Source organism: Bacillus rossius, chromosome 3 (assembly GCF_032445375.1).
Source record: "Bacillus rossius redtenbacheri isolate Brsri chromosome 3, Brsri_v3, whole genome shotgun sequence".
Classification (NCBI taxonomy): domain Eukaryota; kingdom Metazoa; phylum Arthropoda; class Insecta; order Phasmatodea; family Bacillidae; genus Bacillus; species Bacillus rossius.
The window spans coordinates 111864352-111881358 of record NC_086332.1 but is presented as its reverse complement, the minus strand read 5'-3'; the positions used below and the strand labels follow the sequence as shown (position 1 = coordinate 111881358).

At 43.7% G+C, this 17007-nt stretch overlaps 1 protein-coding gene across 3 annotated transcripts in view; it reads left to right on the top strand.

Annotated features, from left to right (window-relative positions):
• The first annotated feature begins 675 nt into the window (after positions 1-675).
• LOC134531144 (2-oxoisovalerate dehydrogenase subunit beta, mitochondrial) overlaps positions 676-17007 on the top strand; it is a 78725-nt gene continuing 62393 nt past the window's right edge. The window contains exon 1 of one of the 3 annotated variants that reach the window (XM_063366756.1): positions 676-906. In XM_063366756.1, the coding sequence (XP_063222826.1) occupies positions 765-906 (142 nt within the window). In that variant the 5' untranslated portion in view covers positions 676-764. The remainder of the gene's footprint in view (positions 907-17007) is intronic. The other 2 variants (XM_063366758.1, XM_063366757.1) reach the window with 2 other exon arrangements.

Below are 17007 nucleotides of genomic sequence, written 5' to 3'. Positions count from 1 at the left end.
TGCTCCGTTGGGGGGTAATAACGAAACACAAGGGGTTAATAATTATGTCACATGAATTACTTAACTAATCTAGGCAGAAGGCCGCCAGGGGAACACTCACACACGTATCGACACATTTACACACGTGAGTGCCCGGGCACTCCTACGTCGCACTTTCATTAAGCGAACGTTTAATTTATACGTAATATTGTTTATATTCTGTGTGTGTTTTATCAACGTGGTCGACTGTAACGTCGGTCTGTTTATTATGGGGCCGGGTTCTACCTTGTCTGCTGGTGGCTCGCCTGACTCGGGTGGGCCATGGCTAGGGGCGCGTTCCGTTAGCGGGGTTGAATACTGGCGGTTGCAGGTCGGGCTTTAGGGTGGCATTCGGTCGGACGACGTCAGGGTAGAGCGTTCCAAGTTAGGGAACTTGATTGTACTTTAAAACACCTATTAATGTTATTCAATTAAAAAAACAAAATGTTATTCTTATATTAAGGTATATATAAAATCTATCTTGTGAACTAATTTTATAAACCTTTATTTTTTAAGTAACGACAGCAAATGTTTTATAACTATTATCTGACAAATATTACGGTCACGCTTTTTTACAATAGTAAATATTTTTTATAGCTGATTCATTATTTGATATCACAATTTATTTGTGATTTCAATGTTTGTAAGCAGGAAGAGCTTTTTTTGTTAATAATATACTTGTTTTATGTATTTTCTTTTCTTTATTTGTTATATTTTCAATAATACAAATATTTCTAATAGCAATAATGTCTTGTTCTGTGATTCGGCGTAGTAAAAATTTGTCTAAATTTATTCTCGCGCAATCCGTTTGTAAGCTACGTCTGTTTGTTACCTTAAAAAAGCACATTCATTTCAATTATGTTGCTGAAAATCAGTCACCCTCGAATGGTAGTATTATTTTTTTAATAATAAGTTTAAGATTTGAAGGTATAGCTTTGGATTTATAACTGAGAGTAATTGTAAATTAATTTAGGTAAATAGAAAAAAAAATAAAAATTAGGTCTACGTTTCATATTAAAAAAATGCTTTAATAATCTTTTTACTGATTTTTGTTAAATTTGATTTTAAACCCTATTTACTTACAATTACAATTTATGGTACCAACTTTAAATAGCTTGACATTCATTAATAACATATCGTCGTTCGGCATCCAAAACCGGGAATGCAGCATTCATAAAATTTTACAGGAGACAAAAAAAACTTTATAAATCATACTGTTGAGCTACTTTTCTTGTAGAATAAGTTTTCTAAACTAAACTAAATTAATGTGTTTAATGTGTTTAATGTGTGTTTTTTCTACTTTAAGGTCGTAATGGAAAGTGTAAATCACATTCGCGATTTTTACCTATTACTTTTTGGTTACATCTCATGATATTGGCGGTTATGTACTAGCAAACAAACTACAAATTTCTGTTTCCAAATTTATTTTCAAATCATGTAATTATAAAAAAATGAAATGACAATGACAAACTTAATTATAATTATTACATTTTTAGAATAATGAGCTTAATTCTAATTAATTTATAACAACTTGTCAGTAATTTCAATAATATTAATAAACAAGATACAAAATAAAACTAACACAGATTTTTATCAAATCTAATATATAATATGTATATCAAGCAGTCTGGCATGAAGTAAAATTATAGCAAAATTATCAAATTAGTTGGTCCTTAACAAATTTGCTTCATCAACAGTTTTAATCTTTATGAGACAGATTGTCATAATATGCATCGCAATCTCTGGGAATGAATTCTTTTAGCTTCTGAATGTGCTGAAACTTGCTTTTTTTAATTGGAAGCTGCTGGCAGTGCAAATTTGGAAATATACTATTGGTAGGAACTACTCGTCAGATAGCCAGTTCTTCATTCAGAACATGTTCATCATCGTCGTGAGACAGTTTAAACATTATCATCCCATCTTGATATTTTAGGCACTTAATGTCTGTTACATTTGCCCTGCGGGAAGGCTTGATGGATTTGTAGGGCATGTTTTGCTTGAAATCTTTGAAAAAGTCATAAGATACCTGTTTCTGTTCGTAGGGAAATGGCTTGGATCTTGCTTCAGAAGCAATTTGTACCTACTGGCTGGGTAGGTAAATTTCTCTGTTTCTTAATTTTCTTTCAATACGACTGTGCACAGAGTCGCACTCCATTTGCGTATGGATCCTTTCATTCTTTTTACTTTCTCAATGTCTCTTTTTCGGCCGTGACGAGGTTCAACTGTAGATGCTTCTAATAATCCTATTAAATCTGCAGAAGAAGAATCTGCTGACTGAGATGGAGTAGTTATTTGCACATCAGTCACTGCATTTTGAGTTAGAAGCACTAAATCAGTAGTCTCAAGATTACCCAAAGAAGTAGGCTGAGGCGAGACTGTTAAGTCAGCAGGTTGCAACTGAGGCTCTATTTCACGGCAATCCATAGTCGTGGGTAGAGGCTGGACTTCCTGTGAAGTGAACTTAGACTGCAGCTTTATGTGAGTGTGAACAAAATTTGACTGAGGCTGAAGAGCTAAATCTGTACAGGGAGGTTGAAGTGAATCTTCCAGGATCTCAGGCTGTGACTGAGCATCTATTTTTGGGCTTTCCGAAGTGCCAAGTTGAGGTTCGATTGATAGTGAAGTAATGGCGGATTGAGATACAAAAAATTCTTCTTCGCCCAAATCCAAAAGAATACTTAGTGAAAGTTCATCTGATTCATTATTTATCACTGTATTGCTCAAATCAGTCATTACAAAATCATAAGCATTATCGGCAAAAGATTTAGGAGTCAGTTGGTCATCTTGGTGGCAGGGTTCTAGTGTTGAAGAACCTCTGTCACTAATAAGTTTGCTTATAGACTTGTGTACAGGTGGGTTGTTTGATGACACGTGTGGCGATAACAAAGTGAAAATGTTCTTCAAATGTTTTTTCTTATTAATTTGTTCTATTACTTCATTGCTGAAGCCCATGCCCTTGAGAATTTTCTTTTCTTCGTCTGATGAATCGTCCATTATGCTGTAAAAAAACAAACGAACAGACTTACGATTAGGATTATCATTATATAAAAAGGAAAGTAAATATTGGCAATAAAAAGTACATAAAATCAGGAAATTTCCATGTGCAAGATAAATTTACTGAGAAGTAGTAGTCACTGATAAGGTGGAAAAGGGGTGGGGGTGGGGGGTGTTTGTCGTGGACAGCAAATAATACTGACTGGTCAATTATGATAAATAACATTAATGGATTTTGGATTTTTAAACAAAGGGCAGAAAGGGCAGTTAAACACTCAAAGAACCAAGTAAATTTTACTATTTTTTTTGTAGTTGGGGTAAATATTATCAAATTTAGCTTAAGAGCTATGAATGTTTTTCAATAATAAATTAAAATTCTGATACAAACTTTATAGTTCATTTAGGTACTTAAGTAATACCGCGAACCTGTTCAAACTGCATAAAACTTAGGTCAGATAAAACCGCAAATATGACAACTTATATTTGGAATATTATTTTTCATAGTACAATTAGAAATATGCATACACATAATGTTATTTTGACTTCTAGCACAATTATAAAAACAACTTGCAAGAAGTAATGTGAAATATGTAAATTAAAACCTATTATAACAGAGAAAACGTACCCAGAAATCACGCATCACAGAGTTGCTGTTGCAGTGAATAAGGCGCCACTGAGGAACTGACACATTCGCGGGTTTTTTGGCGGGAAAATAGGTTCGCGGTTTTGAATAACTCAAAAAACAACAGGAACGGAGTAACTTTCAGCCTAAATGTATATGCAGGATCTCGTATTTGAACTTGTAGAACAAAATAAAACAAAAACCTGGATTTCGAAAAAAAATGTCGCATTCGCGGTTTTGGATGACGAACGACGATATGCTAACCTAGCATAACACAGGAAATTACAGGAAATCCATTTAGCTCAGCTAAAATATAAATATTCGTGAATCAAGATTAATAATGCAGACTTACTATATATTTACTTAAATTATTTCTTATTTACTTCAACTTAAAATATTTATGAACACTTACAAATTGTGCAGTCAGTACATTACAAAATCAATTTTGATATTGGTTAGGAACAATGTTTTTACAGTGCAATACTCAAATTTAACATATTAATGGTATATCCTTGTAACACTTTGTAGGCGTGGAAACCACTTTTTTGTTGACCATTTTGTTTTTATTTATCTTGCCCAAAATTAAAAATGCTCTCCAGATGAACAATTCTAAGATACTTGACACAAGTAGATTTTCGAAAATTTATCAAAAATAAAAACTAAATTTTTTTGTATTTATACAGTTTAAACGGACAATGTTGAATGTGAGATAAAATCCAAATGATTAGTATTGAGGAATGTGAATCTCTAGAATAAATTTTGTTCATTAATAAACTTAAGATTTATAAATGTTCTTTAGAAAAAAATTATTTTGGTTTTTTCTTTGTTGTGAATATATTATCAAAAATAAAAAATAAATAAAAAAAAAGCAGTTGTAAAATTTTCAGAAAACATGCAATTTCAAGAAATTTTTGAGCCATGGGAAGTTAGACTTAAATATTAATAGGAGTCCATTCACACCAATGTGAACAATTTTTTAATCAGCTGCTAAAAATGTCACTGAACTGAACAGACTGTGTTTGTTGAGTTGACATCTACTGTATTTAGGTTGGTAGCATTTATTGAAAAAAAATATTTCCTTGACCTGACTTAGCATTTGGTGAAAGTAGCCTTCTTTTTTCTTAACTGAAAACCACGGAAATTAGTTTCCTATAGTGGTAATTGTTTCGTATCACGTATCCAAGTTTATCCCTTGATCTTGATGGCATGATCCAGTAAATATTGTATCTGTGGTATATGATGCTTGCTGTTTCAATTTAGTATGTTGAGAAATACTGCACATAACAAAAACCTGTAAAATAACAATGAATTATGATCTTAATAAATAAATTGAATAAAAAGGAAAATATATTTTGTATTCAAGTTATGATCATTATTCAAGATCTTTTGACATACTAAATTAAAACAGCAAGCATCATGTACCACAGGAATTTAATTGTACAGGATCTTGCTATCAGGATCAAGGAATAAACTTAGATAGGTATGTGATACAGAACTTTACCATATTTGTTTTTCACTTTGCTCGGCACATTCACACAAGTTAGTAGAATCATGGCAATAAGGTGAACTGGGGTAAATGGGAACATTAAACAAAATTCCATTTTCTTAACATCCTCTCTTAAAATACAATTTAGTAAAGTATTAATAGGTATTTAATATCACAGGAAAGAGGGTAATATTAGTTTTCTAAAATCACCTTAAAAGGGCAGTATTATGGCCTTGTTTATAACTGAAAGCATTTTTAAAAAACAAACTGAGTGTTCCTTTTTACCCCAGTAAAGTGGGGTAGATAGGAACATGGGTTGTTTAAACACATCAATGCATGATAATTGATCTGGGGTTAATAAGAACAAAAAAATGTCTTGTTTTATTTGTAAATAATTTTGTAGCCTACCCAATTAAAAAATTTCACACACAACACAAAACATTAAATAACAACACTAATAATAGACAAAACCAAAATTAATTTGGGGTAAAGATTGGATTTATAATAGCCAAAGCTACAAATTCCTTGACAAACAAATCAATCATTCACTGTTTTTACAAGAAAGCACTGTCTTTGTAAAGCATAACACATCTTAGCTACAAAAAATACTTTAACATGTTAGTATAACTGAGGAAAAAAACTGTAGCCTCAAAAATAAACTCTTTGACATTCTGCTACAGCTTAGTTTTCTTTGAATGTTTGTTTAAATTTATTCCACAGTTTGTTTGTCGTAGGCTGGTCCACTAGTCCCTGAAATGTTACTATTTTGCCGGCTACTCAGGGTTCGGTAGAGGGGGGTTCAGGCCGCGTGGCCGAGGGAACTAGTCTCCAGAATTAAAAATTAAAACAATTCGAATAAAGTTTCCTGGTCCTTTATGAACAGTAAGATGAATACTTTACATGGGGCTGCAGCGCATCCGCCTGTGACTATCTCTATTGGGCAAAGCCCGGTCCCGCGCACTTTTATTGTACTGAAAATACGGGACGTCCCGTCCGTGACGATGATTACCCACGCAACAAATACTCGAATTCGCTATGACTCGCGTGCAATAAGATAGCTGTCTGACTGTACAACACAATGACAGGGAAGACAAGTAAAAACACAGTACGTATGCGACGGCGAATATCCAGTTTACAAAAATACTCTGCGACATGCAAAACTTAAGATGAGAACACACATGAGAGAATGACAAGGTGAAAAACGTGACTGAATGACATGGTGACTGAAAACGGTGATTACTCCTGCACGGCACAGCCCAAAGCTACTGCTAATACCGCGCCCGTTCGAATCCAATCTCACCGTCCCGGAGCGACGTCGCTCATGCGTCCGTTGCCTCTCGTGCCGGGTCCATGACTGCATCCCACTCCCCTGGCGCACCCGAGCGCCTGCGTCTCTCCCCTCTCCGCGAGCCCGCGGAACACGCTGATTGGTCACAGGCGGAAGCCACGGCCTTGGCGCCCGTTGAACAAATAAAAACTTACAGAATACATAATTAAAATAAAAAAATTAATTACAATAAAATATAAACAAAGTATATACAAAAAACGTAAAACAAAAATATTTACAATAAAATAAGATGTCAAATCCTGTAAAGAAATAACACGTCGCACATCACCTACACTTGCGTCGCACTAAACACGCAAGAGATGGCGCTGGCGAGGCATAACGGCCTGAAGGAGCCGGGGAGACACTTGGGTCGATGTCAAATGCTCCCCCTCTGACGAGGCCGTTATGTCCGTCAACGCCTCTCATTTATCCACGAGTTTTCGTAGCCGCGCACTGCGTAGCACTGGGTGTGGTAGTAGGGACGACATCTGGTACTGTGGGGCGGTAATTATATACCCCCTTAGTGACATAATAAGGCAGTAGGTTCCTGACACTATCTCGGGGCTCCGTTGGCAAGACAGGACTGACTGTGCCCATCTGCGAGCACACGAAGTCTCGCAGATACCCTGGTGCCCGTCGTGTCCTAGTGGGACGGGTCAGGTTGGCGGGTGATGTTCTAGAAAATGTGTCAGGTGAGGGTGAGGCAGAAACATCCCCCACGAACGGTTCCGGCTGGCGATCATCGGCCGTCGAGAGTTTCTCCTGGACCTGACCTAGTCCAGCTTTTCGCGGCAACTGCGTCGCAGCGCCCGCCACCTGTGTAGAGGGTAACATTCCCCTCTGTCGGCTTCCTCCTCATCCGACGATGTCTCCGACTCCGTCATGTCCGCAGACCCGTCTGTCCGTTCCTTGTCCGTCAGCAGGGCCGGTGAACCCTTTCCGTCATCTTCCTCCTCATCATCGTCCATCTCGGGCTCCGTGATCTGGACCGAAAAGTCAGTCAGTAAGACTAATGTCTAGTGGCCACAGGGGCACCCCAAACCTCTGGGGCTCCTGGTGCTTACCGGCCAGACTCTCAAACCATAATACCATCCTGGTTGTGACTCGTGGGCTGTCGTCTGTCGGCACTTGTCCGTCCATCGGGGGCTCCTGCGTCTGCCCTTCGTCCGGCTGCTTAATCAACACAGGAAGAGTCATGTCTGTCTGGCTGTCCTCTGTTGACCACCCGGACACCACCATGGCCGGGTCCTCCTGCCCCTTTCGCTCACCATGTCCTGCCTGCACCACTGCCTGCTGCTGGTCATGCCTCCCCTTGCCGTCCTGTCTCATTTCCCGTCCTTCCGCCGGGTCATTCACCCGCTCTTCTCGTCTGTAGTCAGCGTCCCGCTCGTCCCGCGGCCCGTGAGGAACGCCCCTCGCGCGGCCGGTGTCACATGTCGCGTCCCCTCGCGTTGTCTGATGGGGACTCGTCCTGTCTTCCATGTCCTCGTCGTTGACCCGCCTCAAGTCGTCACTGTGTATTTTAGATGGGCGTCCACTAGTAGGACTTCTCGCATGCCCGACGCAACACCACTCGGGGCCCGTCCCATTTCAGGGCCAGCCCTGCGCTGAACTTGACGCCCGACGACAGATGGTGCCGTCGGACGTACACTAGGTCGCCTGGCTCAAGAGGTTTGGTAGGGCAAAAAGTCAGTGGAGTGTTGTGCTGCAGGTAGTGCTCCTGCCGCTGATGTGCCTGCTCTCTCATCTCAGAGAGTTCCACGCGGGGGGTTCTCCCCCATCCTCCCTCTGTTGCCGCCGCAGCCACGCGGCACTCTCCCGGGAGGGCCAACTTTTGTCCCTGCACCAGCTCCGCGGGGTGACGGCGCTCGTCCGCCGTTGTAGACAATGTAACAGTTTGGAAATATGGACGTCCCATTGTGAATGGTCCTCTCCCAACCGGAGGCGGAGCTGTGCCTTGATCTCCTTGTTCTGCCTCTCGGTTGGGTTGGCCCGTGGGTGGTAAGTGGGGGTCGTATGATGTTCGACACCCCACTTCCGGCAAGCCGTCTTCCACCTGGCTCCCTTGAACTGCCCGCCATTGTCACTCAGTTGTCACTCAGTAGCACTGCTGGGTAACCAAAGCGCGGGAACACCTCCCCTTCCAGCAGTGCCACCACAGTTCCTGAACGTACGTTGGACACCGGGTATGCCGCAACCCACCTCGTGAAATGATCTGTTACCACGACCAAGAAACGCTTCCCTCTTTTGCTACGTGGATATGGCCCCATTATGTCTAATGCCACGATGTGGAAAGGCTGCTGGGGCCGACGGGGCCGCTGCTGTTCCTCTCCGTTTGACCTCCGCACCTTCCTATGCTGACAGATTGGACAACGGCGGACATACTCCCGGACGTCCCTTGTGATGCCCGGCCAACAGAATGTCTCCCTCGCGGCTCTCAGCGTCTGTTCCGCTCCCGGGTGTCCTGCAAGAGAGTGGTCATGGAACAATTACATGACTGCCATTCGCGCCCCCTCCGACACGTAGATACTCCAGGACTCCATGTCCCCCGGGACTCGGACCTGCAGTACTCCCCCTCTGCCGCGCCTGAAAGGTAGGTCTCCCGCACGGCACTCCTCCATCTGCGCCACGGTCGCCGCGTCTCCCAGTTGCGCCTGCTGCACTGCCTGTACCAAGTCTGAGAGTGTATTCACATAGCCCGGGTCAGTGTCAGGGCCGGCCTGCGTTGTTAGGTACAGGGCCACAGGTGACGGCTCCTCTATCGTGGACGAGACACCTCCTTGGGGTGGCACCAAGTCATCCCAGCTGCCTTCGTCCTCGAACAGCATGGCTGGATCAGGATATCTGTTCAACTCGTCTGTCAATTGATTTGTCTTCCCTGGTACATGTTCGACCTGAAAATCGAAGTTTTGAAGCGTTATGGCCCAGCGGGTGAATTTAGACTTCCGCCCTTGCATTGAGTTCAACCATTTCAGGCACTGATTGTCCGTACGAAGAACAAACGACCTCCCCTCTAAGTGGTGATGGTACCTGCCTACCGCCAACACCACTGCCAGACACTCCTGTTCGTTGTCATCGTACTTGCGAGCAGCAGGCCCGAACTTAGCGCTTGCATACTCCAGGAACCGCCGCTCGCCCTCGGGCCCAAGCTGGTAGAGCACAGCCTCCATGCCCACCTGATTGGCGTCAGTCTGGAGGTACAGGGGCTCCTCCGGCCTCAGCCTGGCCAGCGCCTTGACAGCAGTCAGCGCCTGGTCCGCAGCTTCTGTCCAACGGTACTTAGTTTTGGGGGACAGGAGATCAGTCAGTGGTGCAGTTACTGTGGCAAAATCTGGAATAAACATCCTGAGCCAATTTAAGAGCCCCATCAATCGCTGGAGCTGCTTCCTCGTCCGGGGTACTGGCTTGGCCTCGATGAGATCTAGGTGCTCGGGGAGAGGGCGGCACCCATCCCCGTCGACAATGTGTCCGAGTAACTAAATCTCCTCCGCCCCGATGTGGCATTTCTTTGGCGCGCAGGTCAGACCATGTCTGGCCAGCCGCTCGAGAACTATGGCGAGGTGTTGCGCATGGTCCTCCCACGTGTCCGACCAGATAATGACATCGTCCAAGTAGGCAGTCACGAACTTTCCCACATACCCGTCAAGGACTCAGACCATCATCGTCTGGAACGTCGCGGGGGCGTCCATCAGCCCGAACGGCATGGCGCAGAACTGAAATCTGCGGCCATCGGGGGCGGTAAAGGCAGTCTTCGGTCGGTCCTCCTGGCGCACCGGCACCTGCCAGTACCTGGACTTCAGATCTAAAGAGGAGAAAATTTTGGCCTTGCCCAGGCCGGCCAAAGCGTCCGTGATATTTATCAAGGTTGGTAGGGGGGGAATCATGACCGAGTTCACCGGTTTGAAGTTCACACAAAACCTCAGGGTCCCGTCTTTTTTTTGCCAACACCACCCGACTGTTGTACGGTGAGTCACTCTGTCCCTTAACATTTCACTAATCTGTTTCTCAATTACCTGCTGTGCCCCGTGCTCAGTGTCATGTGGCTTCACGAAGATGGGTGTGTGGGGCCTGGTGGGTATGGTGTGTTCGGTATAGGTTGTGCGGCGCAGCATATCCGTTGCCGCAAACACCCGTGGTTGCTGCGTGAGCACGTCCTCAAACAGCGACACATACTCCGGAGGCACACTATTGCGAACGTCCCCTAGACTAATGGGCGGGGAGGACTGGGGTGGAGCTAGTAGGCAGATTCGGGACAGGTTACGCCTGCCCTGCCGACCCCCACATGCACCTTACCTTCACTGACGTCTATTGCTGCGCCTTCTTGTATCAACCAAGGTAGGTCGAGTTTCAGGTCCTCTCTCAGTCCTGGAATCACCAAGGCTGTTGTCTGACTTAATTTATCACGAACGCCGATGGTTACCTTGGCGCTCGGCGATTCCTCATGCTGATTGGTCCGCGTGAATGTAGTCCTCTCCCGCTGCTTCCGCCCGTCCGGTTGCGCTGAGTTGTCCGGGCACTGGTGTCGATGTGACAGCTTTCAGGGGCCTAACGGTTCGCACGCCTCTTCCCCGCACTTTGGTATAGTCCTTTTGCCGTTCGCATTTCCCGCGCCGCTGTGCCAGTGTTTTCAGTGGCGGCCCACGTGATTCAGTCAAGTTGAAACTCTGGGAACAGTGGTTGACTGTATCAATGTTCCCTACTGGTAGTTTCCCGGCTGGCGTCTCTCGTCTGCCATTTTCTTCCACACACGGTTTCTTGTCGGGCATTCCACTTGCAATGATATTCTTCCGATATCCTTCCGTGGCACAGTACCGGCACCTGGGTGGTCGGCTTCCAGTCGCGCGTCCGTCAACGCGGCGCTCTTCCTTACTTGTCGCCGGGCCACGTAAGGGACAGCTGCCCAGGTCTCCTCCCGATTTTCCTGTTCCGCGACACCAGATCTCTGCGCATTGTCTTTCGACGCATCCTCGCACCTGATCAACTGTAAGTCCCCTTCTACACTGCGCGCGAGCTCCACAAACTCCCACAAGTTTAGTCCGATAGCACTGCGCAAAAACGGCCTCAAAGTCGGATGCAACTGTTCCCAGATCATTGGCAACACCGCACTCAATGGTCCATTTGCGCCTAAACATCGGTACAGGCATATTTTTCTATGAATAAATGCCTCCGCACTTTCCCCTTCCGCCTGCGGCGTACAATAAAGCTGTCGTTCGCAACTTGAAAGCGCCATTGGACTGTCGTAACGTCTCAACAATGTACGTTCAAACTCATCCCACTCTGCGAGAAAACGCCCGACCTCCGCCCACCATGTCTCTGTGTGTCCCCTTAACTGTTCACTCACTTTTGACACCCATCTGTCCTTGCAAGTTTGGAGAAACGTACGCGGGTCTTCATATGCCTCCCCGGAGAAACTTGGTAAAAGTTCCGGCACCTCCACTACACGCATGACTACCGGTAATTGTCCGTGCCCACATTGCTCGCACTCAGTCACTTGTCCGCATGCTCCGCGCCGCACTTCCCCCTGGCTACCTGCGTCTGACTGTGCCGGTTGCTGCCCGTGACTGTTCTCCGCACTGTCTGTTCGTTTTTTCGTGCTGCACTGTCATTTTGTCCGACTTCATCATGCTACCACAAGGACACAAGCAAGTTACCGCGCCGTTCAGTCCCGTCTGCGGTAATCCGCACCACTCGCACTGCTCGTAGTTATCTGCCATTATTCGTTACTCGTCTTCCCCGACGTATTTGATCTCCGCCTTATCTCCAGGGTGGCCACCAAACCGGGAAAACGGGAAAAACCGGGAAAATGTCGGGAATTTGAAAGGGCCCGGGTAAAACCGGGAAACTGTCTGAAATTTTACTTCTTTCCTGGGCAAATGCTGCGGTGTAAATGCACACAACTTAAATAAGACGTACATCGCTGCGTCTGATAATCACGCGGCAAATCTATAGAGTGTCATGTTGGCAGCGACTGTAGTGTTCCCAGGCGTGTCATGTTTCTTCTTTCCTCATAGACGCAATGTGTCACTAAGAGGGGGAGGGGAAATATGAACCGCACTACGGCGTGCAACGCGGGGTGTTCTAATTTGTTCTGTTCAATACAAGTCTTCGAGCAATGTTAGTCTTATGCTGTGCAGTTTGTTAGGAAGCCATTGAGGCAATGTCTACTAGGTATTCCTGTCGTTATGAGTCTGAGTTTCCATGGGCTACTGAGGATGCGAAATACAGAACTTGTGCGAGATGCAAGATATGCAATAAAAGTTTCAAGATCGATACGATGGGTAGGGGAGCATTTACAAGCCTTGCCAAATCTAAGAATCACAATAGAGTTATAAATAACCAATCAAGAAACCTGCAAGTTACAGAATTTTTTTCCACTCAACCTGCTCAGGATGAAGCCAACGCTTCCTGTAGCAAAGTTAAGTCTTACATTTGCACTTTTATTACTTTAATTTATACTAGTAGCTTCCAACGGTTTAGCGGTGTTATAAAATACGACGTCTTGTAATCCATCGCTTATCAATAAACTGTCAAATATCTCCAGTAACTAACGACACTGCACGTTTTTTTTATGAATATTCGCAGCTTTGTGTTGAGGCCGGCCGATAAACCTTCTGCATTAACGTACCTTTAACGTCGGTAATGCTATGTTCACTTAAAATTTGTAAAATAATAATACTAAATGTATAATAATTATGTACACCAGAACCCCGATTTCACGAACACCGGAATTAATGAAGCATTGATTTTACGAATACATTCTCGGGAACCATCAAAAAATTGGAAATTTTGACCAAAATGTGAAAATCAGAAAAAATATTTTTAAAAAACCCAATGAAAGATCATTAAAATCTTTTAAGTTTAACACACAGCATATTTTTGTGTTGGCTTTAACACTTCCAATAATGTTTATGTAAGAATAACAAAAAAAAAAATACATTTCCTTTAGAAATATGGCAGCGGTAGTTTCCGCAATGCGAGTGGGCGCACACGAAGCTCGCCCGGCTGGCTGGCGGCAGCGGCTTCATGACGCCCTCCCCTCTGTAACATTCTTCAAGGCTAGCTCAAACAAACCATCTAGTGTCCTCCCTTATAGCACCCCAACTTCCCTCGCCTTTGAAAAACCTTCAGTGAGAAACTGCTCTTTTCACCCTCCTTTCGCCCGTAAAATTTGGCTACTGGGAATAGGGAACTAAAGAGTTGAGGGAGGGGGAAGATAGTAAATATTTTTGGACCCCTCCTTCCCCACCAACCCACCAAAAATAAGTACGGTATGTCAAAACATACCACTTTTCACACAAAGTTAGAGTTCAGTCATCTCTGGCAAGGAATTTACAAGCTTTCAAACTTAAATATTAATGTATTTTAATAGCAGTGGTCCTATGAAAAGGTAATATACGGAATAAAAGCATGTTTGAACTTCTGTGGTCACCAAACAAAGCATAAACACGGCCCAATGCGTGGTGCAACTGCTACATCGCTTCGTTATTGCTCGCGCGAGAGGCGAGACGTGGAATGTTAGAAGAATGGAAGGGGGAAATGCGGGGGATGACAGACGGCAGCCAGTGTGTTTCCTGCGTGGGGAATAAGTGGCGTAGCCCCTTTTTTTATGCTGAGTGAAGCGACCTTTTTCTATCAACCCATGGGAAAAGATAATTGCTTGAGCTGTCAAAATAAACATCGCTGCGACAGTTAAAACAAGACGCAGGCGAGCATCCGGTCGGTCGCTGTGAATATCTACTCGAAAAACATATCTCAATTCATGATAATAAGATTCCTTATAACTTACACGTATAGCCTGATGTTTTCAGCCTGATCCATGCAAGTTCTTTAGCCACGTTTTGAATGAAAACAACCACCAGCCGGCCAGTGTTGTGCCCTGTTTAATACGCACAAAATATACCAGATATATTTGGTTCCAAAAGTAAAAAAAAAAAAAAAAAAAAAAAAAGACAAGATGAAAAGAACCTCAGGGAACTTGAGGAAAAAAAGTCAAAAAAATGATTGATGCCTTAAAACAGACAGCTCTCATAGACGAAGAAATTTGAAACACAAAATAAGGTTAAAGTTATGTGGCAAATATATATTTAGTACTTAAATTGTCACCTGTTTTTTTTAGTTAGGTATGTATCACATTTGGTGCATTTTTGTTTTATATTTAGTATTATAAAGTTCCAGTGTTTTAAAATGTGTGCTTTGTATTATGTATGTATTACATAAATAAAAACATGTAATTTTGTATATATATTGCAAAACCTGGAAAATCTTGAAAAAACCTGGAAAAACCTGGAAAAAACCTGGAATTTTGTATCACAAATATAGTGGCCACCCTGTATCTCCTATTTTCCCGAGACGTTATCGCACGCTTGTCTGCGATCTCATCCCGTCGCGTGATACATGATCCCGCGCGGCCAGCGATAAGCCGCACTGCTCCGCAGCGCGAAATATGATGCCGGCGTGAGACGCCCTGCGTTATATCGCTCCCGCGCCGCCGTGTCGCGGCCGTTTCCTGTGCAGCTTCTCCTGCGTGTCTCGATTGTCTCCACGTCTCGTTTAGCCGCACGCACAATGTGTGAAAATACTATATCTGTTGTCCTGCGCACTCAGACTTTTGCCACGATTCAATGTTCCGCATGCGTAGTCTTTCAACATAGACAAAGTTCGAAAACGTACTTTGGCTAGGCCACACTAGTTCGGGCGCCACTTGTCTTAGGCTGGTCGACTAGTCCCTGAAATGTTACTATTTTGCCGGCTACTCAGGGTTCGGTAGAGGGGGGTTCAGGCCGCGTGGTCGAGGGACCTAGTCTCCAGAATTAAAAATTAAAACAATTCGAATAAAGTTTCCAGGTCCTTTATGCACAGTAAAATGAATACTTTACATGGGGCTGCCGCGCATCAGCCTGTGACTATCTCTATTGGGCGAAGCCCGGTCCCGCACACTTTTATTGTACTGAAAATACGGGACGTCCCGTCCGTGACGATGATTACCCACGCAACAAATACTCGAATTCGCTATGACTCGCGTGCAATAAGATAGCTGTCTGACTGTACAACACAATGACTGGGAAGACACGTAAAAACACAGTACATGCGACGGCTAATGTCCAGTTTACAGAAATACTCAGCGACATGCAAAACGTAAGATGAGAACACACATGAGAGAATGACAAGGTGAAAAACACAACTGAATGACAAGGTGACTGAAAACGGTGATTATTCTCGCACGGCACAGCCCAAAGCTACTGCTAATACCGCGCCCGTTCGAATCCAATCTTACCGTCCCGGAGCGACGTCGCTCATGCGTCCGTTGCCTCTCGTGCCGGGTCCATGACTGCCTCCCACTCCCCTGGCGCACCCGAGCGCCCGCGTCTCCCCTCTCTGCGAGCCCGCGGAACACGCTGATTGGTCACAGGCGGAAGCCACGGCCTTGGCGCCCGGTGAACAAATAAAAATTTATAGAATACATAATTCTACAATTTAAAAATTAATTACAATAAAATATAAACAAAATATATACAAAAAATGTAAAACAAAAATATATTTACAATAAAATAAGATGTCAAATCCTGTAAAGAAATTACATGTCGCACATCACCTACACTTGCATCGCACTAAACACGCAAGAGATGGCGCTGGCGAGGCATAACGGCCTGAAGGAGCCGGGGAGACACTTGGATCGACGTCATGTTTATCACAGCTGGCATTGGAGAAAGTATGAATGTATTGTTTCCTTTTATGGAAATAGGTCCACAAAATATTAAGTGCATGCTGACTGTGTCTGTATCATCTCTGTTGGGCCAACAAAATTGTTTTCCTAGTTTTTCCAAGAACTTCATTTTTATCATGCTCGAAGAATTGGTGTTTTCAAAAACTCTCCCAACATACCATTTACTGACATAGTCAACAGCATAATAGTATCCATCTTGTACTTCTATTTTCTTAAGCTCTGACTTGAGCGCAGCTCTTGAAACATCTGCAGTAGGTCTAGGTTGATACATTTCATCAAGGGATTGAGAATCACTATCACTACTTTTGTCAACTTCAACTGAAACACTACTACACTGAGGTTTAGACATTTGTCTGGTGGTTTTAAAAGGCAATGGAACTGGGTCATCTGCATCAGTTTCTTCAGATGTTGAAGGACTAATGTTTCTTGCTCGTTTCTTGCGCTTAACTTGCTTAAGTGTACTGGTCTTTATGGTAGATTCAGACTTATTTCCTTTTGGAATGACTGTCTTTTTCTTCTTCTTTCTTGTTACTCTCTCTCTCTTTGGATCACTTCTTCACTCGTAAGTATTTTTCCACATTTCAGCATTTTCAATCTAATCCTGCTCATTGGGGGTTCCTTTGAATTGCTTGCCAGTGATTGTTGGAATTAAGAGATTGCATAGTCAATAATGGACATAGGCGTGTTTGAGTTAGATCAAGTAGGTGCAAGAATTTCTGTTGCTGGGCAAGCAGTTTGGGAAAGTAAACAACCAGACTGGGGTGTTGAACAAGTAGGCTGGGGCGTTGAACAAACAGAGTCCACTCTTGAGCAAACAGAATGCGGTGCTGAGGAAA